Below are 25,867 nucleotides of genomic sequence, written 5' to 3' on the forward strand. Positions count from 1 at the left end.
TCAAGATTGCCAGGAGAAATATCAATAACCTCAGATATGCAGATGATACCACCCTTATGGCAGAAAGTGAAGAGGAGGTAAAAAGCCTCTTGATGAAAGTGAAAGTGGAGAGTGAAAAAGTTGGCTTAAAGCTCAACATTCAGAAAATGAAGATCATGGCATCCGGTCCCATCACTTCATGAGAAATAGATGAGAAATCAGTGGAAACAGAGTCAGACTTTATTTTGGGGGGCTCCAAAATCACTGCAGATGGTGACTGCAGCCATGAAATTAAAAGATGCTTACCCCTTGGAAGAAAAGTTATGACCAACCTAGATAGCATATTCAAAAGCAGAGACATTACTTTGCCATCTAAGGTACGTCTAGTCAAGGCTATAGAGTTTCCTGTGGTCATGTATGGATGTGAGAGTTGGACTGTGAAGAAGGCTGAGCACCGAAGAATTGATGCTTTTGAACTGTGGTGTTGGAGAAGACTCTTGAGGGTCCCTTGGACTGCAAGGAGATCCAACCAGTCCATTCTGAAGGAGATGAGCCCTGGGATTTCTTTGGAAGGAATGATGCTAAAGCTGAAACTCCAGTACTTTGGCCACCTCATGAGAAGAGCTGACTCATTGGAAAAGACTCTGATGCTGGGAGGGATTGGGGGCAGGAGGAGAAGGGGACGACTGAGGATGAGATGGCTGGATGGCATTGTGGACTCGATGGATGTGAGTCTGAGTGAACTCCGGGAGATGGTGATGGACAGGGAGGCCTGGCGTGCTGCAATTCATGGAGTCGCAAAGAGTCGGACACGACTGAGCGACTGAACTGAACTGAACTGAACTGAAAGGGCCCCTGGAACACCTCAAATTATTTCTTTTCTCTCTCAGAGAGAGGAACATTACTTAGGCTTTTTTAGTATGTTAAATTCAGTGGGAAGCATTGTCAGGTAAGTGGTGATAAAACTTCTTAGATTGTATCATATGGGTAAGCATTATTAATGTACACATTCTAGAAATTATAACTCCTAAAATTCTGGTCTATCCTGGTAAATGGTATCATTCATAATTTTATTTTATTTTTAATATAAATTTATTTATTTTAATTGGAGGCTAATTACTTTACAATATTGTATTGGTTTTGCCATACATCAACCTGAATCCACCACGGGTGTACACATGTTCCCCATCCTAAACCCCCCTCCCACCCCCCTCCTCATACCATTCCTCTGGATCATCCCAGTGCACCAGCCCCAAGCATCCTGCATCGAACCTGGACTGGCGATTAGTTTCTTATCTGATATTATACACATTTCAATGCCATTCTCCCAAATCATCCCACCCTCGCCCTCTCCCACAGAATCCAAGGCTGTTCTATACATCTGTGTCTCTTTTGCTATCTTGCATACGGGGTTATCGTTACCATCTTTCTAAATTCCATATATATGCATTAGTATACTGTATTGGTGTTTTTCTTTCTGGCTTACTTCACTCTGTGTAATTGGTTCCAGTTTCGTCCACCTCATTAGAACTAATTCAAATGTATTCTTTTTAATGGCTGAGTAATACTCCATTGTGTATATGTACCACAGCTTTCTTATCCATTCATCTGCTGATGGACATCTAGGTTGCTTCCATGTCCTGGCTATTATAAACAGTGCTGTGATGAACATTGGGGTACATGTGTCTCTTTCAATTCTGGTTTCCTCGGTGTGTATGCCCAGCAGCGGGATTGCTGGGTCATAAGGCAATTCTATTTGCAGTTTTTTAAGGAATCTCCACACTGTTCTCCATAGTGGCTGTACTAGTTTGCATTCCCACCAACCGGGTAAGAGGGTTCCCTTTTCTCCACACCCTCTCCAGCATTTATTGTTTGTAGACTTTTGGATTGCAGCCATTCTGACTTGCATGAAATGGTACCTCGTAGTTTTGATTTGGATTTCTCTGATAATGAGTGATGTTGAGCATCTTTTCATGTGTTTGTTAGCCATCTTTATTTCTTCTTTGGAGAAATGTCTATTTAGTTCTTTGGCCCATTTTTTGACTAGTAATTCTGTTGGATTTTGTACATCACAACAGTTACCAAATTTCTTTTCAATGGTACTGTAATCTTGGTTGGGATGAAAAAAGCATCCTGCTAATGGCTAGAGATGATCAGTTACTCTTTATGGCTTTACAGTGGCTTTTGATGACTCTGTAGCTATTTTATGAAGAAGTAGGGAAGAATGATAAAATCCTTTATGTGCAAGCACCTGTGGGAAAATAAGAACTTCAGGGAAAATAAGAAAAGCGAAGGAATGACGGTGAAGATATGCTTCTTCAGACCTCAACTCTGGCTGAGTTACCCTGCCCAGCTGCTCTGGCCGTTAGGCCCATCTATACGTCCCTTCTTCCATTTTTCATTCTTTTCTAGGCCCAGATGCTGACACTGGGGCTCAGGACTTCCCCTCCTTCTGGGGACCAATTAGAAAATCCTGGGTTTGTTTCTGGGGTGCAGGGACTTATTCTGGTATGGCGATACCATCTAAGATAGGACATGGCGCTCACTTTGAGTCAGGAGCCACTTCCAGAGCAGGGCAACTTTCACTGCTGCTGTCTCAGAGGGGGCTGAATGCACATGGCCAGACAGCTAGCTTTCTCAGACTCCTTTACCTGGAAAGATCACCACCTTCCTTTAGGGAGAGGATCTTTTACACCTGAAGCCCACTGGGCAGTACTCACATCTGAAACAAATTGGGACCTCAGTGAGGAAAGAATGCCCTTGAAAAGTGAAAGTGTTAGTCACTCAGTCATGCCAGACTCTTTGTGACCCCATGGACTGTAGCCTGCCCAGATCCTCTGTCCTTGGGATTCTCTAGGCAAGAGTACTGGAATAGGCTGCCACTCCCTTTTCCAGGGGATCTTCTTGACCCAGGGATCAAACCTGGGTGTCCTGCATTGCAGGCAGATTCTTTACCGTCTGCACCATCAGTAGTACCCTCCTGGAGTACTATTTATTAGTACATCTTTGCAAGGCAGGGGAAGGAAAGCAAAAGAGTTTAAACAAAAGTCAAGAAATTTAGCCAAGCAAATGAAGACTTCTCTGAATTTTTGTAAATGATGTATCAGGCCTACAGACATCATACTAATGTAGATCCCGAAGCCCCTGAAAACATTATAATGGTAAAGTTGACTTTTTCTTTTTAACTTGGGGCAAAGTGTCTCAAATATCAGGAGAATGCTGCAAACACTAGATGATACATTTGGAACGAACCATTCTTAATTGGGAGACGTTGCCCTTAAAGTGTTCAATCGGGAACAACAACAGAAGAAAGATGATGCAAATGAAACATTTGTTTTTGGCAGTGGCATTGGAATTTCCTGAAGGAGAGTAACCTGAAGAGAGGTAAGCCATGACTGGGGAAGGAACAATGTGCTTACTGTAAGGAGAAAGAACATTAGCAAACAAATTGCCCTAGGCTGAAACATAAGAAAGACAGAAAAGACAGAACCTCATAGAAACCTCATAGAAAGAGAGGAACACTTGATGAATGAAGAGGCCCTGGGCCTCCCTTGGACTTGGGCTGTCCATTTCCCCACACCCAGAGCCCCAGGTAAACGACAGTGGGGAATCAGCTGCAAGTTTGCTCAACTGAAGTAGAAGATTGATCATCATCCTGGGAAAAGGCTGGAAGATGGCACCAAATTCTTGAAATCTGGTGATGCTGCCATCATTGATATGGTTCCTAGCAAGCCCATGTGTGCTGAGAACTTCTCTGACTACCCTCTTCTTCTTGGACCACTTTGCTGGTGGTGACATGAGGCGGATGGTGGCTGTGGGTGTCATTTAAGCAGTGGACAGGAGTGTGGGTAGAGCTGGCAAGGGCAGCAAATCTGCCTGGAAAGTTCAGAAGGCTAAATAAATACTATACCTGCCACCCCAGGCTCAATCAGTGCTGGAAGAACAGTCTCAGAACTGTTGGTCTCAACTGGTCATTTAAGTTTCATAGTAAAGGACTGGTTAATGACAACAATGGACTGTAAAACTGTCAGAAAACGGAAAATGTTTTGTGGACTATTTTGTGTGTGGCAGTTTTAAGTCATCAGTTTTAAAAAGCAGTATCTTTTAATTAGTTGAAGCCCTTTTAAAGGCAATTCTCCCCTGATTTGGATTAAGGTATAGGAATTATATATCCTGGAGACCACAATCAACAGGAAAAACTGAGAGGATGAATACTAATTTGAGATAAGATGGACATGAGTTTGAGTACGCTCCGTCCAGGAGTTGGTGAAGGACAGGGAAGCCTCGCGTGCTGCAGTCCATGGGCTTGCAAAGAGTTGGACATGACTGTGCGACTGAACTGAACTGAAGGCCTTGCCAGTTGCCCTGCTATAGATCAGTGCCTTCTGGGTGGTTCCCAGAAGCAGGCTTAAATTAAGCCTCTTTGAAATGGTGAATGGTTGGTCATTCCAGGTGTCTGCCCAGGCGAGAGAATCTATAGATGATTTAAAAGACCTGCTGATGCTGCTGCTGCTGCTGCTAAGTCGCTTCAGTCGTGTCCGACTCTGTGCGACCCCAGAGATGGCAGCCCACCAGGCTCCCCCGTCCCTGGGATTCTCCCCTAGCAATTACCAATTATGCTAAAACTTTGGGCACTATACTAATCTCTGTTTATGAGCCTGCCACCAACAGGTCTGCCTATGCAACTGGAGTGATATCACTGTAGCTGGAGAAGGGTCAACCAATTTAATTTTGCTCAAATATAAATAGCACAGGAATTTAGAATATGTATTGTGAACTGGAATCAAAACCTCTAAGTTCAATTACAAATTAGACAAAAAAGTACTAAGGGGTTTCATGAGGTTCAGATAGCTGTATTAAAGAGAGGACTGCTAAAGATTTTAAGGAATATTCGTTACCTCTGCAAGTAGCCATAGCAGTATTTGTCCTTTTCCCACCAGATGGTGGAGTAAACACTGACAGTGAGGAGTTGTGATAGGAGAGAAATTTTGTATTCTGTTACAAGTTAATTGATAAAAGGACACTGCCTATAAGTTTAAATTATACATAATGGCCCAACTCTAGGAACCTTGCCTCTCAAGTAATGAACGTTAAGCTAGAGAACATTTGTTTAGCTCTCAGGAAACATCCTCCCACCTGTGGATGACTGCAGGCGGGAAGAAATCAACACATCCCCTTTGAAGGTTGATGGGAACTAGGAAGTGTTTGACTTTACTCTCTCCCCTTTTACTAGAAAAGAAACCTGAGTTCTAACTCAGGAAGATGGTTCTTCAGAAAACAAGTCCACCACCTTCTCAGTTAACTGGTTTTTGAATAAAGTCGCTAATCCTTGCCCAACAACTTGTCTATTTATTGGCCTGTCGTGTGATGAGCAGTAGGAGCTCGAACTCACTACCAGTGAGCCTAGGAAGTGTAAAATTCCCAAAGAGAGATTTAGGCTAGGTGTTTAGGAGAGAGAGTCTAACTGTCAGAGACTGTGGAATGGGTTGCTTTGCCGAGTTTTTCTCTTCAGCAACTTGCCAAGCAGAGGTTGGATGGCCACTTCTTAGGGTTTTTCTTAATGCTATGAGATTGTTCTCGAAGACTCCTTCAAGATTCTACGATTCCATCAGCCTTGTCCTTGGCCAAATGTATTAATTAGGACGAGTGACTTCAAATAGCAGACACCCAACTAGTCAACAGCTAGAATGGATGGGCTTTCTGAGAACAGCAAAGATGCAGCCAGTCTTCAATCATAATGGAACCAGGAACATGGAACCTGCAGGACTCTCTTCAATTCATGCCTCCACTTAGCTTTGCTGACTTTCTATCAATGCAATTTCCATCATATAACAGAAAACATAGCCACTGATAGCTCTTGGTCTTTTTTTTCCATGAAATTTCTGTCATGGGAGATGAGCTGCCTCTTTGGTGTCAAGGCAAAACAAGACAAAAATAAGAAATCTTCACAAGCAAGGGTATAGGCTGACCCATTTTAGGAGGCTGCACCCTCTATACCACCATCAGTTGAAACCAGGAGAATGGGATTAGTTAGGAAATGGCAGATCTCTTGGGAACTCTGTGGATGAATCAGAAAAGGAGGCATACTGAACAAAATGACACCTTACTCCAAAAGCACAATTACAGAGAGCTGGTGCTCAGGCATTAAGAACAGGACAGGTTTAGTCTTTCTGATTCAACCATATGCAAACTATTAACAGAAACTTAAGGACTCAGGAATTATCCATATTGATAACAGCAATCTTTCCAAGAATATCAGAAAGGGATATTCACTGTTAAGGCTGAGTATCTGAGACCTGTAATCGCTTAGTGCTGAGCTAGGTCCTATGCTGTGTACAGAACTATAGGCTATGGTTCCTTATATTCAAATGTTTAACAACTGAATGGGATTGGGACTGTGCATTCTGAGAACTATTTTAAATACAATTAGAGGATTCCAGGGTAGGAAATGGCAACCCACTCCAGTATGCTTGCCTGGACAACTCCATGGACAGAGGAACCTGGCAGGCTACAGTCCATGGGGTTGCAAAGAGTCGGACATGACTAAGCATGCTGCTGCTGCTGCTAAGTCGCTTCAGTCATGTCCAACTCAGCAGCCCACCAGGCTCCTCCATCCCTGGGATTCTCCAGGAAAGAACACTGGAGTGAGTTGCCATTTCCTTTCGGAGAAGGAAATGGAGAAGGAAATGACTAAGCATACATGCACGCAAATAGAGGATTTACAAACAGTTCTCACATCAAATTTAGGTTATTCTCAACAAAACTCTCAGTGGTCCAGAAATAGCTTCAGCTGTAGGAATCTGCATTCACTCCATTTATTCGTTTGTTCACTCGTATGCACGTCTTATGAACTCACTTTTGCTTTAGCCACACTGTGTAATCAACATGGTAGAGCTGCAGTTCCTTCTCTCAGATTTCTTAGCTGCTGTTCTCTGCCTGGAATATTCAGCCAGCTCCCATCCCCCATTGCCACTATTACCTTGTGTTTAACTCCTGTCCATTTTTATAGATACTAGCCTTCCTTGACTCTCTCAACTGGTTGAAACACTGCTGTATACTCCCATAGCATTTTTGCCCTGGGAAAGGTATCTTCTTTGTAATTTTTCACCCAATGTGTGTCTTCTTTATTAGAATGAAAGTTTCATGAGGACAGGGCCATGCTTTTTCTGTTTACTATAATGCCTAAACTTGTGTCTCAAAATAGCAGGACTAAATAGTCATTAACTTGGCAGATATTTATGAAGCATCTTTGTGTACAGCATTGTTTTGGGCATTGAGTATATAAAACAGGGGAGAAAAAAGGTATGATCTCTTTCTTGAAGGAGCTTATAAAATAGTCAAAGTGTAGATTTAATGATGGAAGAATGTCTAACTCAAAGTCCTTGTGAAAGTCACTCAGTCACGTCCGACCAGGGATTGAATCCAGGTCTCCCACATGGCAGGCGGATTCTTTACCATCTGAGGCATCAGGGAAGCCCATAAATATGGGAGTGGGTTGCCACGTCCTCCCCTTTTCCAGGTAAAGAACTGATTGCCAGAGAGACTCAGTGACTTAAGTCACATCATACAAAGAATTTGAGTGTCACAAATTGTTTTTGTTCCCTCTTACACACTGCTTCTCAACACACATTTCACACACCAAAGGTGGATGTGTGAACTTCTATTCATTCGGGCATGGATGTTAGAGACCGTTGAGGAGGCTTCACGGACTGTGTGAGTGGAGACAAACATTCAGAGACTGTGTTCTTATGTCAAAGGTTAAGTCGGCACAGGCAGACAGCTTGGTGATTTCTTGGCCAGTTCTCCCAAAGCCCTTGTGATGGTGATCATGAGGTACTTTATCATTGCTTTTGAACCCTTGGTGTCTAGAGGTGCTGGGAAAATGAAGGTGTTGGTGCCAAGAGCCTCCATGTGTTTAGGGTTCAGTTTGGAACTGCTATAGAACTCAGTCTTCAGCTGGGAATTGCGACTAACAGGGATCACTTTTGAGAAAGTAGAAGGGCTTTTCAGGAGAGGGCATATAAAAAAGGCAAGGAGAGTTTTAGAATAGGAGTGTATGAATAGCAAAGAAATAGCTCACTAGAGCAGAGAGTATATATTAATGAAAAGATAATTGGGGCAGATGGGGGACTGGGGTTCCTTGGAAATGGAAGTAATGGCTGGTTCAGGGGATGGAGAGAGGACTAAGTTTGGATTGCAGTTGGATTTCTTATTTATCAAGTGAAAGCATGAGCCGCTCAGTCATAGCCGACTCTCTGAGACCCCATGGACTGTAGCCTGCCAGGCTCCTACATCCATGGGATTCTCCAGGAAAGAATACTGGAGTGGGTTACCATTTCCTTTTCCAAGGGATCTTCCCAACTCAGAGACTGAACCCAGATCTCCCGCATTGCAGGCAGATTCTTTACCATCTGAGCCCCCACGGAAGCCCATTCTAATCAAACTCATTTATTTTGCAGTTTGAAGAATCGCCCTAGAAGGTATGGAGAGACCCTTTCTTCCATTCATATGTGACAGAAGCCAGTCTCTGGACTAGCTATGTCAGTCATAGCTCAGTCGGTAAAGAATCCACCTGCAATGCAGGAGACCTGGGTTGATTACAGGGTCTGGAAGATCCCCTAGAGAAGGAAATGGCAACCCACTGCAGTATTCTTGCCTAGGAAATCCCATGGCCAGAGGAGGCTGGTGGGCAACAGTCCATGGGGTCGCAAGAGTCAGACATGACTTAGTGACTAAACCATCATATGTCAGGTGACCACGGATAATTCTTCAACTGAAAATGCACCCCACCCTAGTCTCCCACAAAGCTGGACTGACACATCAGTGGAAACACAGCATAGAGCCAACTGTCACCCTTGTTATCTCCACCCAGGAATGGCAGAGCTTGAACATGATTCTGACCCTGCTGTCAGTGGAGGCCACACTGACTCAGAAATTTCATTCATTTAAATTTGGGAGTTGCCAAGTCACTTCATCAGAAAGCACCTCAATGTGGAATGACCTTTTGAAAAGCAACAAGTTTAATGATGTGAGCTGAAATCCTTTGGTGTTTAAAATAAGTGCTCTGCTGAGGGCTACTTGCTAAGAACCAGCGGTCTGCTTCTGTTATGGAGAGGCAAAAGATGATTTCAGTGTCTCTAAGTGATGTGTGGGTTCAGGAAATGAGCTGCAGCAGGTTTGGGGATGCGTGGGGAGAAGAGAAGTCAGAAGGCCATGCATACAAAGTCTGTAAAGAAAATGTTTTATTTAAAGTGTTAAATACCATCACCAGAATGAATTTGAGTTTTACATTAGTTGGTGTTCATCACAGGACTAATCTGCCCTTTTTATTTTTCCAACTGGAATTCCCTTTACTTTTAAAACATATTATGTACAGGGCAGCAATGGTCACTGGCATAGTGCTATTTACATGACTAGGTCACAAGTTGAGGTGCAGACATGTGAAAATTAAAAAAAAAAACACACCAACTTTAAAATAAATACTGCATAATGACAGGTATGTACAAATATTCCATACAGTCATGTCCTTCTTATTAAAATTAGAAATAATTTATATAGGAATATGCACAAAAGATTAAGTGACTGCATCTTAGTATCAGGAAAATGTTAAACGTTTATTCTAAGGGATAGTATAGACGCTATAGGTCTATTAAATCAATTGTTGCTGGTACACAAGTGTCTAAATTATTTTATTCGTTTATTTCGCAACTTTACCTGGGTCCCTCGCAGGTCTCAGAATGTCAAGACACAGTCTTGGTGTATCTCATATTGCACCACATAGAGAGAAGGCATTTTTAGTGATACTCACTTTTAACTTTTGCACCATATCAAGCATGATAGTTTTTAACGGTCAGCACTGAATTTAAAAGGAACACAAAAGAGCAGTTTTTGTGCATGGCATTAACTTAAACAAATGGTATGTATGTAGATTTCAAAAGTTGTTGCTAGAAGTTAAAATCAATCTATAAGAACATGTTATCAAAGTGTACAGAAGGAAACAGAAACTATGGGTGGCTTATTACATTACTCGGTGACTTTTCCTCTAAAGAGGGGAACTTAAGAGAAATTTGACCTTGCAGCACCACCCAATGGTAATAACTGTCTGTAAAACCAAAGGCAGGGGTTTGATTTTAGGGCATTTGTGTGTAGACTTTTGGTGATGGCATCAAAGAACTGTTAACAGGCAGATTGACTTTCTTTGAATTACCTAAAAATTGGAGCTTTAAAATTATCTGTTGCAAATTTATGTTTGCTATGTTTCTTTAGAAATATAATTTGTGAAAAATTGAGTTTTACTACAGAAAAATGAATTAATAAACTGCCCTGTCTTTCAGGGCTCCAAATTTTTAGCAGTGCTTTTATTCACATAGTAAATGGAAACTGACTAAAGAAATTGCTTTTAACTAATTGAAAACAAAACCTAAGACCTTCTAGAAATAATACTTTAACCCCTGTATGAATAATGCTGGTGCCAAAAACAAATTTATTAGACATTACAATGGCCACATGATTTTAGGATTTTCCTGTAAACTGAACTTGGAAGGTGAAAATAAAATTACCATGCACTGTACAATAAATTGCAAAAGTTCAAATATCTTCTTTATCAAACACATGCTGACTTACTTTAATGTACTCCCAAGTCATGTTGCAAAATCCTTTTCAACATGCTTGAAATAAAGAAAGCTTTTAAATAGTTTTTTCCCTCCTGGAGAAATTCAGAAGTATCTACAGCTCTGAATCGAACATGGGGTATTAAGAGAGTACCAGGTCAAAAAACTTGTCATTTTTTTTTTTTAGCATAATGTTCACTCTAGTAGGGAGAAAGAAAATAAAAAGATTAAAAGAGGGAGAAGAGGAAAAGTGAGAGAAAGGAAGAAAGATGTGAACAATTTGCACATGTTGAACTTTGTAAGATTTGTATATTTACCATGGAAATAAATTGAATATATTATACTTATTTGTCACATAAAGAGAATTTTAAGTATTTTCTAGAAAGTATTTTCTTCTGCAATGTCTGCCAAAACACAGACTGTGATTAAAGAATAAACATGGTGTGTCTTTGTATCACCCTGCTGCATTCTCTCCCTTTTTTAAAACCATGCACTAGTGAAATTTATTTTTAAAAATAATATAAATTGTCAAAAATGGCTGATTTTTATTTTTTTTGCAAGTTGCAGCCCCAAGAAAATAATTTAAATATTCAGCTAATCTGTCCATGCAAAAAAAAGTTTAATTTCATTCAGTACAGTGTAGCCACAGAATTTTGTTTTTCAGAGTCCAACACAACTTGGCATTAGTGAACGACATGCCTGCTGGAGCTCCGAGGTCTGCCACTGCTCACGTCGTCACTTTGGACCGGCTGCTCCTGTCCAGTCCGGGGGAGGGCTGACATTCTGTCCTAGACCTCGTCTTTGGTCTCTTGCTTTTCACCTGATGCTTCCCAGGACGTCAGTCCTTCACTTATAACATGGCTTAATGGCTGGATAGCTCCATTTCTGTGGCATCACAGGACTTTGGGGGTCAGAGAAATGAAGAAAAAGGAACAATAAAAATATAAAGGTGCCATTGAAAAGGGCTTTTGTTGCATGAAACTGACTGATTCTTTGATATTAATCCATGGCTTCAGATTGGACCAAAACTCGAGTGTTACTGAACTCCAAACCTGATAGTTCTTCATAGCTCCGCTCCTTCACCTGAGGGCCTCCTTTAGGGCACAATGTGTGCAACTTCCTCTGAGAACACAGGATCGCTTTGTATCCCTAGGAACAGGCTCAGAAGACACAACATTAAGCATGCAGTGTTACCAGGGTTTGCGACCTGTGATTTTTTTTTTTTTGTAACGCTGGTTGCTATGACAACAGTTTTACAGCTGCTATGAACGAGAGTAAGAAGGTCCAGTTGAACTTTCCAGAGATGATTGGGAAGCTCTTCTTGTCAGAGGGGCCAAGGTTGGATCTACTAGGGAGGAAGGGGGGAAGAGTTTGAACCAGCCAATCACCATGTTGGATAGCTCCAGTTCATCTAAAAGTATCTGGGCCACTCCCATAAAGGATTTGTGATCCATGCGGCCATAGTCTCCCCAGACAATGATCTGTTGGCAAAATTGAAAGAGCAATGTCAGTACAATCATGTATGTAAGAGCTTGTAAACCAAAATACAATCGATTAATGATAGCTCAGTTGGCAAAGAATCCACCTGCAATGCAGGAGACCCTGGTTCAATTCCTGGGTCGGGAAGATCCTCTGGAGAAGGGATAGGCTACCCACTCCAGTGTTCTTGGGCTTCCTGGTGGCTCAGCTGGTAAAGAATACGCCTGCAATGCAGGGGACCTGGATTTGATCCCTGAGTTGGGAAGATCCCCTGGAGAAGGGAAAGGCTACCCACTCCAGTATTCTGGCCTGGAAAATTCCATAGACTGTATAGTCAGTCCATGGGGTTGCAAAGAGTCGGACATGACTGAGCAACTTTCATACAATGTGCTGACATCAAACATCAAGTTATGTAGTTGTATTTAATTACTGGGATAGTTATCTTTACTGGAATTCAAAGGTACAGTCGGAAAACTCTACAGGAGTGTTAGGGTCCTAAGCCGTTAAGGAAGACGAGAGCTAATGCGTGATGGGGGTTTACAAGTCTATAGTTCACTTTAAAAGAAACTGTGTATGGCTTTTTTTCATATTTTTTTTCCACTATGGTTTATTACATTCAACATAGTTCCCTAGTGTGTACAGCTTTATAGCACTGGCCACTCCTTGGAAGTTTCCCAAGCATTTCAGCTGAGGGGAGGATTGGAAGAGAATGTTTGACTCCATGAAGACACCTTCTTAGGTAAGGAATATACAATTCAGTAAATACCTGTAAAACCTTTCCTTGAGGACTTTCTTCAAAAGATAATAGTTGCTGGTAAAGGGGTTCCAGCGTTTTTCTTGCCACTTTCGTTTTCTTTTTGGCTATGCAGACTCCATTTTCTAACAGATACACCTTTACATATGGTGCTTGGGAAAGAAAACACACAGGAGAGTTAAGTGATGAGCTATGGTTACAGAACACCCAACTTATGGATGGCATCTGCCACAGCTTAGTCTTAGGTTAAGAGAGCCAGCGGTCAAAAATCACTGGCCTTTCCACATTATTAGATAAGCAACAGATAAATTATTAGATAACAATAGATTAGATATCAGTCATTCAGGTAGTTTTAGGCAGTTAACACAGCCTCTGAGTTGATTACTATTTTGCCATCAACTGGGTTTATATACTGCTTTTAAAAAAGAAATCCTTCTAGTCCCTAACAATATCCAAGAAAGAGGTCTCACTCGAATTTTCATGTGTCAGTTCATAAATCTAGTTAAACGTGCTCAAAATCATACTGTTTTACCCGTCCCCATGGACCATTTATCAATTATTTATTGATGGTGTGGGTACAAGACAAGGGTGGGGTTTGATGTAATATGTTCAAGTTAGCTGGAAAGAGGAAACTACTTATAAATACCATGGATTGATATTTTCCTGACAGACTCTTTATAAAAGCATTTTCATGCACGTACAAATTGTGGTATTCTTTCTAGCAATCAGCTGACTGAACTCTGAGACCTTTATGAACACAACTGTCTTAATCACCACTGCAAAGTTGTACAATAGGTAACACTGGGTAACAACATGAACTTTCTAGGTTAGAGATTCAAAATTACAATTCGTTCAGTGGAGGTGCTGAGGTGAGAAACCAAGTTTCAGAATTGTTCTGTACATCAGGTCTGAAGTTGTCTACATCTCTGCACCAGGCATCTGGAATCTTTGGCATTCCCTATGGCTCTAAGCACCTTAGATTATAATATTTTGGTACAAAATGTGAGATTGCAATAAAAACTTATAATGGTGCCTCTCTATACACTCCAGGAAGTAAGAGTCTTCTAGCTAGAATGTCCTTCGTCTATGGGTTTATGCTATTTTGGGGGCCTATATCTTTCTATATTTCTTCTAATTCTAGAACTCTAAGGATTTCTAAGGAGAATTTTGAAGCTCATATAAACAGAATAACACAAAATACCAGCTAACAAGAACTTCTTAGGTAATTTATTTTGTGCAACATGTACATAAGTGTGATGGTTTTTATTTTGGAGGGTTTCTACCACATATGTGCTTATTAGCTAATGACTTCTTCCCACCAGGTCACCCTCACTGGGTGCTCACTCAGGAGAAATGCAAACTACTATAGATAACTGACTCATTTATCAGTAACCTTGATTATCTAAAAACAAAGTTTTCAGCATCTCTTGAAAAACAAAGCCTCTGAATTGAAAAGTGCAGATTCTGAACAGTCACAGAAGAAATCTCTTTTGTTCTTACCTGGCAGTGTCTTGGAACCTGGTTTTACAACAAGGCCACGGGCCCGAATTATTTCCACCTCCAGCTGTCCCTTTTTGTCCATCATTCCTACCTGAATGTCACCTAATAGTGAGTGAGGAAGAAACAAACAGGCCTTAACATACAAAAGCAGACAGAAAAACGCTTGCGTCAAAGATCTTGGCTTAACCTTGTTGGATCATTTCCCATGTATTTTCCTAAATTCAAATATATTTAAAAATGTATCAATGATATCTTACTTTAAAAAGCATATAAATTAAAATGGAAAAAGTTGAAGTTTATATTGTTAAAATTAAAGATAATCATTCCAGATAATACTCCTAAAGATCTTATGAAATGGGGAATGTGATTTTTCAATAAGCTAAAAGGAAAACAGTGAATCACATGACAGAAATTCTTACCCATTGCGGGTGTGGCCAGAGTTTGGCGCCCCACTAGCTGGGCAGGGCCAAGGCCATCCAGAAAATCACTGAATTGGCTATCCGAGGCCAAGCGGACACCAGGGAAGATCAGGCTAAAAGCAAACAACACAGGATTATTTTGTGTTACCCTCAACTCCTGTTTCCATCTAGCCCCCTGCCTGTGGCAGGAGAAGTTGGTATCGCCATTTTGTCACATATTAATTGGATCCCAAGCGCCCCCTGCACCTCCACGGCCCTCCTTCCTTCTCCTCCAGCAGCCCTCGTCCTGTACTGCACGCACGCTTCTGTCTGTGTGCCTTTCTCTTCCTTGTCTGGAGGGCACGAACTGTGAGTTCTACGTATAGCACTCCTACACGCTGAGCACTTATTCTGTGACTGGCATGAGCATACTGAATCTCTTAGCTGCATTATGAGACAGTCTGTTATTTAATCCATTTTTATCAATGAAGAAAGCCTTCAGATTACTGCCATCAATACCCAAACACACTATTTCTTCCTCCTTAAAGAAATAAAAAATCCCTTTCCCAACACACTTTCCTCTTTAGCTACAATCTCATTTCTCTCCCTGGAATTTCTTGAAAGAGATGTCTCTATGTACAATCTTTTCACTTTCTTTAACTTCTTCTTTTTTTTTTTTCCTGCTGCACTGCACAGGCATGTGGGATCTTAGTTCCCAACCAGAGATTAAACCCGTGCCCCTTGCTTTGGAAGGTCGATGTCAACCACCGGGTTGCCAAGGAGGTCCCGATCTTCAATTTCTTTCCTCTCATTCTCTAGTGAAACTGTAATCAGTTTTCCCTTGCTCTCTTCCAAGCTTTGTTTTTCTCTACTCCACCAAAACTTCTCTGATCAAGGTTACCGAACAGCCACAGTGGTAAATCTTGGCTGTTAATACTCCGTATTCGTCTAATTGAACATATTGGTCTCGTTTGATCCAAATGATCACTCCCTCTCACTTGAAACACTTTGCTTCCTGAATTCTCTAGTCTTCTGGTTTTCTTCTGTAGCTATTTCACTGTTTCCTTTGCTAGTTCTAGTGCTAAATATAGCCACTCAATCCTTTGACCTCTTCCCTGTATGTCCCAATTCCCTTGGCAATCTCATCCCATCTCCAGGTTTTAAACATTGTCTGCAGTGACATTACCTTGACTGACATCTCCAGCTTGGGCTTCTCCCACAGGTGCCAGACCTGTATTCTAACCGCTCTACTTACCTGCTTGAACGTCTAACAGGCAATCAAAACTCAATTTGTCCCACACTGACTCTCAACCCCCAAACAAACAGAAAACCAAACTCTGTTCTCAAGAGGATTCCTATCTTAAATGGCAACTTCATTATTTCAATTGCTCAGCCTTGCAGTTGTCTTTCCTCTGGACAGACTGCTAAAGCTAGAATTCCCAGTGTGACTGTATTTGGAGGTAGAAACTTTAAAGGGATAGTTAAGGTTAAATGAGGTCATAACGGTGGGGCCCTAAGCTAATATGATGGTGTCCTTAGAAGAAACGCCAGGGGTACATATGCAGAGGGGAAATACCATGTGAGGACCTTGTGAAAAGGTGGCCATTTGGGGGCCAAGAAGAAGAGAGGTCTCAGGAGAAGCTAAACTTGCCGACATCTTGATCTTAAGACTTTCATCCTCCAAAACTATGAGAAAATAAATTTCTGTTGTTTAAGTGGTATTGTTTCTGTATTTTGTTTCTTTTTCTTTTTCTTTTTTAACAGTAGCCCTAACAAACTTCCCAGATAGCTCAGTGGGTGAAGAATCTGCCTGCAGTGCAGGAGTCTCAAGAGACACAGGTTCAATCCTTGGGTCGGAAGATCCTCTGGAGAAGGGCATGGCAACTCACTCCAGTATTCTTGCCTGGAGAATCCCGTGGACAGAGGAGCCTGGCGCGCTACAGTCCATGGGGTTGCGAAGAGTCAGACGCGACTGAGCACAGCACAACAAACCAATACACACCCTTTCTCTCACATTCACATCAGATGCATTATTGAATCTTACTGGTTCTCCTGCCAAAATGCATCCAGAATCTGACCTCACTAATGCTACCATTCAGGTCCCAGCCATCATTTGCTCCTTCTGAATGATCCCCCTGTTGCCACTTTTTACTCTCCACTCCCACAGCAACCAGACTGATCTGTTAGAGCTGACGTCAGATAATGTCAGGTATCTGCTCACTGTCCTTCATTGGTTTCTCATCCCAGTCAGAGTAAAGCAAAGTCCTTGCAATGATATGTAAAGACAACACCAGCCGTCCACCCCTGCCCACCATATTCTGAATGTCTAATTTCTTACCACTTCTGCCTCACTCCTCAGGGATGCCCTTCCCATTGTGGTTGCCAGGCAAGCTCCGGCCTCAGCGCTGCTTCAGCCTGAAATGTTCCTCATATACCTACATGCTCACTAACTTCCTTCAGATTTTTACTCAGATGTGGCCCTTTTCCTGGAGAAGGAAATGACAACCCACTCCAGTGTTCTTGCCTGGAGAATCCCAGGGATGGCGGAGCCTGGTGGGCTGCCGTCTATGGGGTCGCACAGAGTCGGACACAACTGAAGCAACTTAGCAGCAGTAGCAGCAGCCCCTTTCCCTGTCTGTCCTTCGTAATACCCTACCCTTAACCTACCATCTCTCTTCCTACCTTTTCTCCTTAGCACTTACACCACCCAGTCTATTATCTATTTTACTAGATTTTCTTATATATGCACTTAAATACATTTTATAGTTTATTGTCTATCTTATCTGTTAGACTGTGAGTTTGATGAGGGTAGGGTTTCTTTTCTTCTGTGTCTACTGCTGTATCTCCAGCACTAGAACCGTGCCTGCAATACTGTGTGTACTTATTAAACTCAATTAATGAATAAAAGAAATGAATGATAAAAAATCAAATAAGTGAATCTTAAAAAATTACATAACTTGTCCAAATTTGTATAGCACCAAAAAGAGATTAGCATTTAAGCCTATATGATTCTAAAGCCTATGTCAAACCAACAACTGAGTTTTGCTCCCTTGTGTGATTGATATCCCCAACTCATAGTGAAGCGCTTAGAACATTAGAAGGTACGGAAATACCTGTTGAGTGAATTTATGCATATTAACTCCATTTCTCCAATAAGACCATAAGCATTTGGAGTGCAGGGGTCATAGTTGAAACATTTAAAATCCCTAACAGTATCTAACACAGTACTTTGCAGTGATGAGTGCTCATGCACATTTCTTTTTTACTTGACTCTCCATCTCTTTTAAGACTTCCTTTATTAATGTCAAATCTGTTTCTTCCCCCAAGCTTAATTCCCAAATATATAATCTGAACATTTTTAATGCTTCCATAACTATCACACATAACCTTATTTATAGATGTATGAAAACCATATACATCTCTTGTATTTACATAACTGTGCTATGCAAATGATTCCTAAGGCAATATCATCAACACTGCCAGCCGCTCCCATGGCCACACATTTGTGAACTTGACTACACGCCATGTTGCCTAAGCATCTGCTGCTTCCATAGTGATGACAGATGAGGTCACTAAACCCCCCTTTCCTCTATTAATGTCCTTTACATATCCATCTACAGCTCTGCAGTTGCTAATTACTGTTAATTCGTGGGTGACAGGGCTGTACAATCTTTACGAATGCCTTAAAAATATCTCAGACACAGTGGAGTCAAGGGAAAGCTACATGATAATTACATAAAGGAAAGGCTCAGCAAAGCCTGTGGCGTTTCTTTTTTGTTGTTACATTTATCCAAACTGTTACTGGATGGAACTAAGCATGTATCAGTTTTCTATATTTTTTAGTAATAACTGTTAGAGCAAAGATTTTCAAAATTAGCACTGTACATGTTGCATGGGCATAGGAACTTTAAGTGTTGCTGTGTTTTTATGTATTTTTTCAAGGTAGGGCAAGCTTCCATTTGTGACAGTTATATTTTAGCATCTTGCCTTTAAAGTAAAACACTTTATCCCCAAACCTATTTCCATTGATATAAAAAGCCAGGCACGTCACATTTCTCAGTGGCAGGTAAGAAAAGTTTTCTTCACAGCAAATCAGCCAGTGAAGGTTAAAACAGTGCCCCAGAGCATGCGAGTTAGCTTTTGTGAAAGCACAGAGAGACGGGGAGAGAAGGAAGACCGCAGCGAGGCGTGGAGACCACTACTCAGCCAGCATCACTCACTTTCCTTCTGAGCTGTAGCTGTTCATGCTGCCGTCGGTAGATTCTCGGCTTGCTTGTCGAGTCATCCAGTTCCTCATTTCCACAGCCAAGCCTGTTTCTGTACTTCTCTGGACAGTGCTCCGTAGCTTTTTACCCCCGGTTTCTGCAAAGACAGGAAACAAAAGAGGTGATAGTTTTGTCATCACCATCACGTAACAAATGTATCAGCCAAGCACTGAGGTTCTCAGATGGAAAAAAAAAAAAAAAAAAAACTGCGTAAATCTAAAGTGCTTTTATGAAGGAGACAAAAGGTATTTCAAATCTTGTCTTGTTCAGTGGGATGAAAATTTTCTAAAAAATTGTCAAGAAACACAAAATACCATTGTTTTATTCCCATTTAAAACAGTGTTCAAATAGGTAACAAAAGGAACAAAAAGGTTCAAACTATGTAAAATAAAATAAGCTTTGTTTTCATTGTAATATTTAAATCAAGATTTAATTTATGCCTGTCTTTTTTTTTTCTTTCTTTTTGTCACAGTCAAAGAAGTAGGCCTTCATATTATTCCCAAAGAATAGGTAGTGAGTAATCCTCAAATTCTACTTTCAACTTTCATATAAAAACTTGTTTTTGTAGCGTGATGAATATTAGAAAGTATAAATTATAAAGAAAGCTACACTAAGGAGACAGCCCTGCCTGAAAACACTTCTCACATCTGTTGGCAGTTTTCAGAAAGAGTCTCATGCTGGGTTTTGCATTCCCAAGTGAAAAAAGAGCTTTTAAGTTTTTGGTCATGGATACCCACTCCAGTGTTCTTGCCTGGAGAATCCCAGGGACGGGGGAGCCTGGTGGGCTGTTGTCTATGAGGTCGCACAGAGTCGGACACGACTGAAGCGACTTAGCAGCAGCAGCAGTCATGTCCTTAGGGCTTCCCAGGTGGCTCAGTTGGAAAATAATTCATGGAGACCCAGGTTTGATCCCTGGGTTGGGAAGATCCCCTGGAGGAGGAAATGGCTACCCACTCCAGTATTCTGGCCTGGAGAATCCCATGGACAGAGGAGCCTGGTGGGCTCCAGTTCAGGGTGTCACAAAAGAGCCAGACACAACCTAGCAACTAAAGTACAATCACCACCAAGCCATGTTCTTAAGGCTCTTTAACAGTCTGACTAGGAGGTTTGCTCATGGAAGCCCACTAGGAGGCCAAATAGGAAAGAAATGGAGTCAAGGCCCCAGATGTGGCAGAGGCACAAACTGCCATCTGCAGAGGACAGGAGGAAGGAGCGCCTGCTCACAGAGGGCGTGGGATTTGAGATGGGCTTAAAAATTGGGCAGATTATGATCCAAGAAACAGCCCCAATTATCAGAGACCTTACAGGTTAGAATGTGGAGCTGAGAGACAGCTAAAGCTGCAGCAACAGGCGGATGGCTCAAAATACTTTTATTAATTTACACCCTGTCAGGCCTAACCATTCATCCACATTGACCACACATATCATCAGTATTTTGGGAGATGGTAAGCTCTTTTGTTGCCTGGTATTAATAACTTCCTTTTAGATCAATAAATATTTGGTGATATTGCCAATGACTTGTGGAAATCCTTTCCATCAAACCTCTTGAAATATATGCTTACCATTTTGAAACACTGCTTTAAATTTCAACTGTTCTCCACTTCCAACTTTAATGTACATCAAAATGCTTTAATAAGTACATATAAAATATGTAATGACTGATATACAACTCAGTTCCACAGATCAGTAGATATATAGACTGATCTACAACTGAGGCTGATATTTCAGATAACTGATAGTAGAACATGTTGTACTGATATGAACTATTAAGAGGAGATACATCACCGTCCACAGATGAGGGAAAGCACATCCTTCCAGAGAAATGATTAGTTAATATGTGTACAAAATGATAAAATGTTAAAATTACTCATTTGCAACCTCCAATGGAATAATTCAAATAAGACATATCAATGGATGCTAATGCTAATATAAATAAAATTATATTAACATAAGCCAAAAAAATCATCCTACAAATTAGTTCTAATCACTAAAGGAGAATACGTATTTAATACTGGGAAACCTGGCTATTGCCTTCTTAATCATGGAAGTGAACTTAGTAGCAGTAATAGTGTGACAATCAATCACTGTATTACCTATCAGGTTGATCTGGACAAAAATATACAACCTGTTTTTAATGAGGTCTTTGTAACAATCTTCTAAGTTTTCAGAAATAGGATAGAATAACAAGATAAAGGATATACACACACAAAACCAGAAGAACCCAGAACATGGGACTTTGTTCAAGAATCACTTAAAATTAATATCATGAAAACTAACAAGGTGGGAGAATTGTCCCAGATTTAAAAATATCACAGGATGTAACCATTAAATGCTATGAGTATACTTTGGTTTTTTTTTTTTAAAGAAACCCTAAAAGCAAAATACTAAAAGGAATTTTAGGACAAGTAGGGGAAATCTGAATATGAATTGGATATTAGATAGGATAAGAAAATTGTTATTCCTAGGTAGATAATGGCATGTATTATATAAAATTTCCTTATCATTAGGAGATACATGCTGAAGTATTTAGATCTCAAGTCTTACACTGTTTGCAACTTACTTTCAAACAGTATAGCAAAAAAATATGCATATTCATAAAACAAAGAATGAAATGTTAACAACAACAAAAAGGATGGGCATGAAGAGTAGATCTTGACAGTCATACACTCAATATTTGTGATTTTATTTGAGAGTGCTTCTCAGAATGGCCACATTAAATTGAGTGAAGTTAAGTCAAAGACAAATATCGTATCATTTATATGTGGAATCTAAAAAAACGGTACAAATGAACTTACTTACAAACAGAAACAGAGTCGTTACCAAGGAGGAAGAGGGGGAGGGATCAGTTGGGAGACTGGGGTTGACATATACACACTATTATACATTAAATAGATAATTAATAAGGACCTACTGTATAGCACAGGGAACTCTGCTCAATACTCTGTACTGACCTATTACAGGGAAAAGAATCTAAAAAAGAGTGGATATATGTATAGTATATATAACTGATTCACTTTGCTATACAGCAGAAATCAACACAACTTAAATTAATCAAAAGAGTAGTAAAACTTTGTACAGGTATGAACTGGAATCATGAAAGGTGCTGGGCTGGTGTGAGGGAGTCCCAGCCCCTCTGTGGAAGCTGCACTGTTCGCTTCCCATGAAGAACGCTTGAATGAAAAATCACCACCAACTGAGACATACGACTTCAGTGACATCTGAAAATTCAGAATGAGGGTATGCACAGAAAACATGACTTCCCAAAGGCCTCAGAACACAGCCTTTGCAGTGTCAAAAATCTACTATTTTTCATTTAATCTCTGACTCATCACACCAAAGTGAATTGAAAACCTGCTAGTATAGGGTAAAGAGAACTAGCCACCATTTGAGAAAAAGTAATAGCACAATCGGAGAAGGCAATGGCACCCCACTCCAGTACTCTTGCCTGGAAAATCCCATGGATGGAGGAGCCTGGAAGGCTGAAGTCGATGGGGTCGCTGAGGGTCGGACACAACTGAGCGACTTCTTTCACTTTTCACTTTCATGCGTTGGAGAAGGAAATGGCAACCCACTCCAGTGTTCTTGCCTGGAGAATCCCAGGCACGGGGGAGCCTGGTGGGCTGCCGTCTATGGGGTAGCTCAGAGTCAGACACGACTGAAGTGACTTAGCAGCAGCAGCAGCAACAGTACAATAAGCATGTAATCCTCTTGTTTACAGATTGCTTTTAACGTGTCCTCTTTAGAATTTTCACAATCCCCATTTTACAGATACAGTATCCAAGGGTCCTAGTTGTGACAAAATCCCCTGAAGTCATACAGAAAATAACCAAACCAGAGTTTATACACAGTTTCCTGACTCCCAGTTCTCTGCTATTCCCTGATTTGCTGTCAGAATATAACTGATGAGTAGCCTGTACAGCTGTTCAAGGAGAGGATACTGAGCTGTAGGAATATATGGAAGGCCCTACTAGAAGCAACTGCTGGGATGGAAAGAGCAGAGCACAGTGAAGAGGTTGGGCCCAGGTATACAAATGCTTCTCTTTGAATCCCTTAAAATCCTTACATTATCATGCACCAACTGGCTGACATGAAGCAAGCTACCTTTTCTGTGACTCAGCTTTCTTAAACTGTAAATGGCAATGATAATAATAATGCCTACCTCACAGAATTTGTGAGGGTTAAGAAAAATACGTTTAAAATGCTTAGGATAGTGCCTGCTATATAGAAAACCTTCCATTAATGACATTTATATGCAGAGTACATCATAAGAAACGCTGGGCTGGAGGAAGCACAAGCTGGAATCAAGAATGCCGGGAGAATATCAAGAACCTCTGATATGCAGATGACACCACCCTTATGGCAGAAAATGAAGAAAAATTAAAGAGCCTCTTGATGAAAGTGAAAGACGAGAGTGAATAAGTTGGCTTAAAACTCAACATTCAGAAAACTAAGATCATGGCATCCAGTTCCATCACTTCATGGCAAATAGATGGGGAAACAGTGTCAGACTTTATTTTGGGGGGGCTCCAAAATCACTGCAGATGGTGACTGCAGCCATGAAATTAAAAGACGCTTACTCCTTGGAAGGAAAGTTATGACCAACCTAGACAGCATATTCAAAAGCAGACATTACTTTGTCAACAAAGGTTCGTCTAGTCAAGGCTATGGTTTTTCCAGTGGTCATGTATGGATGTGAGAGCTGGACTATAAAGAAAGCTGAGTGCCGAAGAATTGATGCTTTTGAACTGTGGTGTTGGAGAAGACTCTTGAGAGTCCCTTGGACTGCAAGGAGATCCAACTAGTCCATCCTAAAGGAGATCAGTCCTGGGTGTTCATTGGAAGGGCTGATGTTGAAGCTGAAGCTCCAATACTTTGGCCACCTGATGTGAAGAGCTGACTCATCTGAAAAGACCCTAATGCTGGGAAAGATTGAGGGCAGGAGGAGAAGGGGAGGACAGAGGATGAGATGGTTGGATGGCATCACTGACTCAATGGACATAGGTTTGGGTGGACTCCAGGAGTTGGTGATGGACAGGGAGGCCTGGCGTGCTGCGGTTCATGGGGTCACGAAGAGTCGGACACGACTGAGCGACTGAACTGATCTGAATGATACTGTCATTAATACTGAGGCTTCCCTGGTGTCTCAGAGGGTAAAGAATCTGCCTGCAATGCAGGAAACCCAGGTTCTATCCCTGGGTTGGGAAGATCCCCTGGAGAAGGGAGTGGCCACCCACTCCAGTATTCTTGCCTGAAGAGTTCCATGGACAGAGGAGCCTGGCAGGCTACAGTCCATGGGATCACAAAGAGTTGGACACAACTGAGCAACTAACACTTTAACTTTTCATAAGTATACATATAGGCTTCTAGACAGGAAATCAGAAAACATGTTTCCCAGGCCAGTCTCTACCACTGACTAGCTGGCTCTATGGTCTTCTCTGAGTCATTATCCCCCTTCTGAGTCTCAGATTCCTCATTAATGAAAAAGAGAGGAGGGGGAGGGTGACAGATGATCTCTGGTCTCTTAGCTCCGAAGTCTGAGTTTCTATCATTCGTTTATGACCATGACCATGATTAACAGCATACACTGAAGAGAGAAGGCTACTCATTGTCATCTGATGAACTCTAGGCATATGCTGCCATCTATGGGGTCACACAGAGTCAGACACGACTGAAGTGACTGAGCAGCAGCAGCAGCAGGCATATGCTACGCATTTATAATAGCTTTTAAAAATGTCTTCTAAATGTACTTTTATCTGATACATTCATAGACTTATTTAAAAAGTAAATGTATTTTTCAATACTGCAAATCCTTTACATCACATTCACAACAAAAGTAATTTAACCTAAATACAATTCATTATGATGAATCACATTTAATGTTTCAAATGCTTTATCATGTTATTCAACCAAAAAATCTATATAACAGAGAATGCCTATATAAAGTATATTAGGAAGAATTCTAAGATGACTCCCATGATTGTGCTACCTTACATGGCAAAGGGATTTTGCAAATATAAGTAAGGTTACTAACCAGTTGACCTAAAGATAAGGAGCTTATCTCAGTGGGCCTAACATACCCACATGAACATTTTGAAAGCAGAGTACCATCTCTGACTGGTTCCAGAAGAGTCAGTCAGGGAGATCTGAGACACAAGAAGGATTCAGTGTACCTTTGTGTCTCGAAAATGGAGGGGACCATATGGGAAGGGTCTGAGAGTAGCCTTTAGCAATGCCTAGCTGAAAGGCAAAAAGAAAATGGAGAACTCAAGGCCAACACCTGCAAGAGTCTGTTCTCTGCCAATACTCAGCCCAGCCAACAGCCTGATATCAGCCATGGGATGTCCTAGGCAGGAACCCAGCCAGGCCAGATGTGTCCTACAGAACAGTGAACTAGCAAATGGGTACTGTTTTAAGCTGCTAAATTTGTAGTAGTTGTTAAGCAACAAAATATAATTCTTTAGATTAATTTTTTAATGGGATATGTATAAAAATAACCTGTTGTGACCACAGGAGTAGACCAATGGAAATTATTTGTAAGAACTCAACAGCCATAATAAGGAAAAGTATATATTTTAAAACACATATAAATATATACAAATGTGTACTTTGTCATGTCCATCTCTTTGCTACCCCATGGACCGTAGCCCACCTGACCCCTCTGTCCCTGGAATTCTCCAGGCAAGATACTGGAGTGGGTAGCCACTCCCTTCTCTAGGGGATCTTCCTGACCTTGGGATTGAACCCTGGTCTCCTGCATTGCAGGCAGATTCTTTGCCCTCTGAGCTACCAGGGAAGCCCCAGTATTAATAACATTATCCTCTGGAGAAGGGAATGGCTTCCCATTCCAGTATTCTTGCCTGGAGAATTTCAGGGACAGAGGGG

At 41.2% G+C, this 25,867-nt stretch overlaps 1 protein-coding gene across 39 annotated transcripts in view; it reads right to left on the reverse strand.

The window, feature by feature from the left end:
- Positions 1-11,851: 11,851 nt before the first annotated feature.
- RIMS2 (regulating synaptic membrane exocytosis 2) overlaps positions 11,852-25,867 on the reverse strand; it is a 592,618-nt gene continuing 578,602 nt past the window's right edge. For 38 of the 39 annotated variants that reach the window (XM_068983626.1, XM_068983609.1, XM_068983618.1 and 35 more), the window contains 5 exons: positions 18,941-19,082; positions 14,742-14,854; positions 14,323-14,424; positions 12,835-12,974; positions 11,852-12,070 (listed from right to left, as the gene is read on the reverse strand). In XM_068983626.1, the coding sequence (XP_068839727.1) occupies positions 11,852-12,070; positions 12,835-12,974; positions 14,323-14,424; positions 14,742-14,854; positions 18,941-19,082 (716 nt within the window). Of the gene's footprint in view, positions 12,071-12,834; positions 12,975-14,322; positions 14,425-14,741; positions 14,855-18,940; positions 19,083-25,688; positions 25,695-25,867 lie in introns of all 39 variants that reach the window. The other variant, XM_068983645.1, reaches the window with a different exon arrangement.

Source organism: Capricornis sumatraensis, chromosome 11 (assembly GCF_032405125.1).
Source record: "Capricornis sumatraensis isolate serow.1 chromosome 11, serow.2, whole genome shotgun sequence".
In the NCBI taxonomy this organism is placed as follows: Eukaryota; Metazoa; Chordata; class Mammalia; order Artiodactyla; family Bovidae; genus Capricornis; species Capricornis sumatraensis.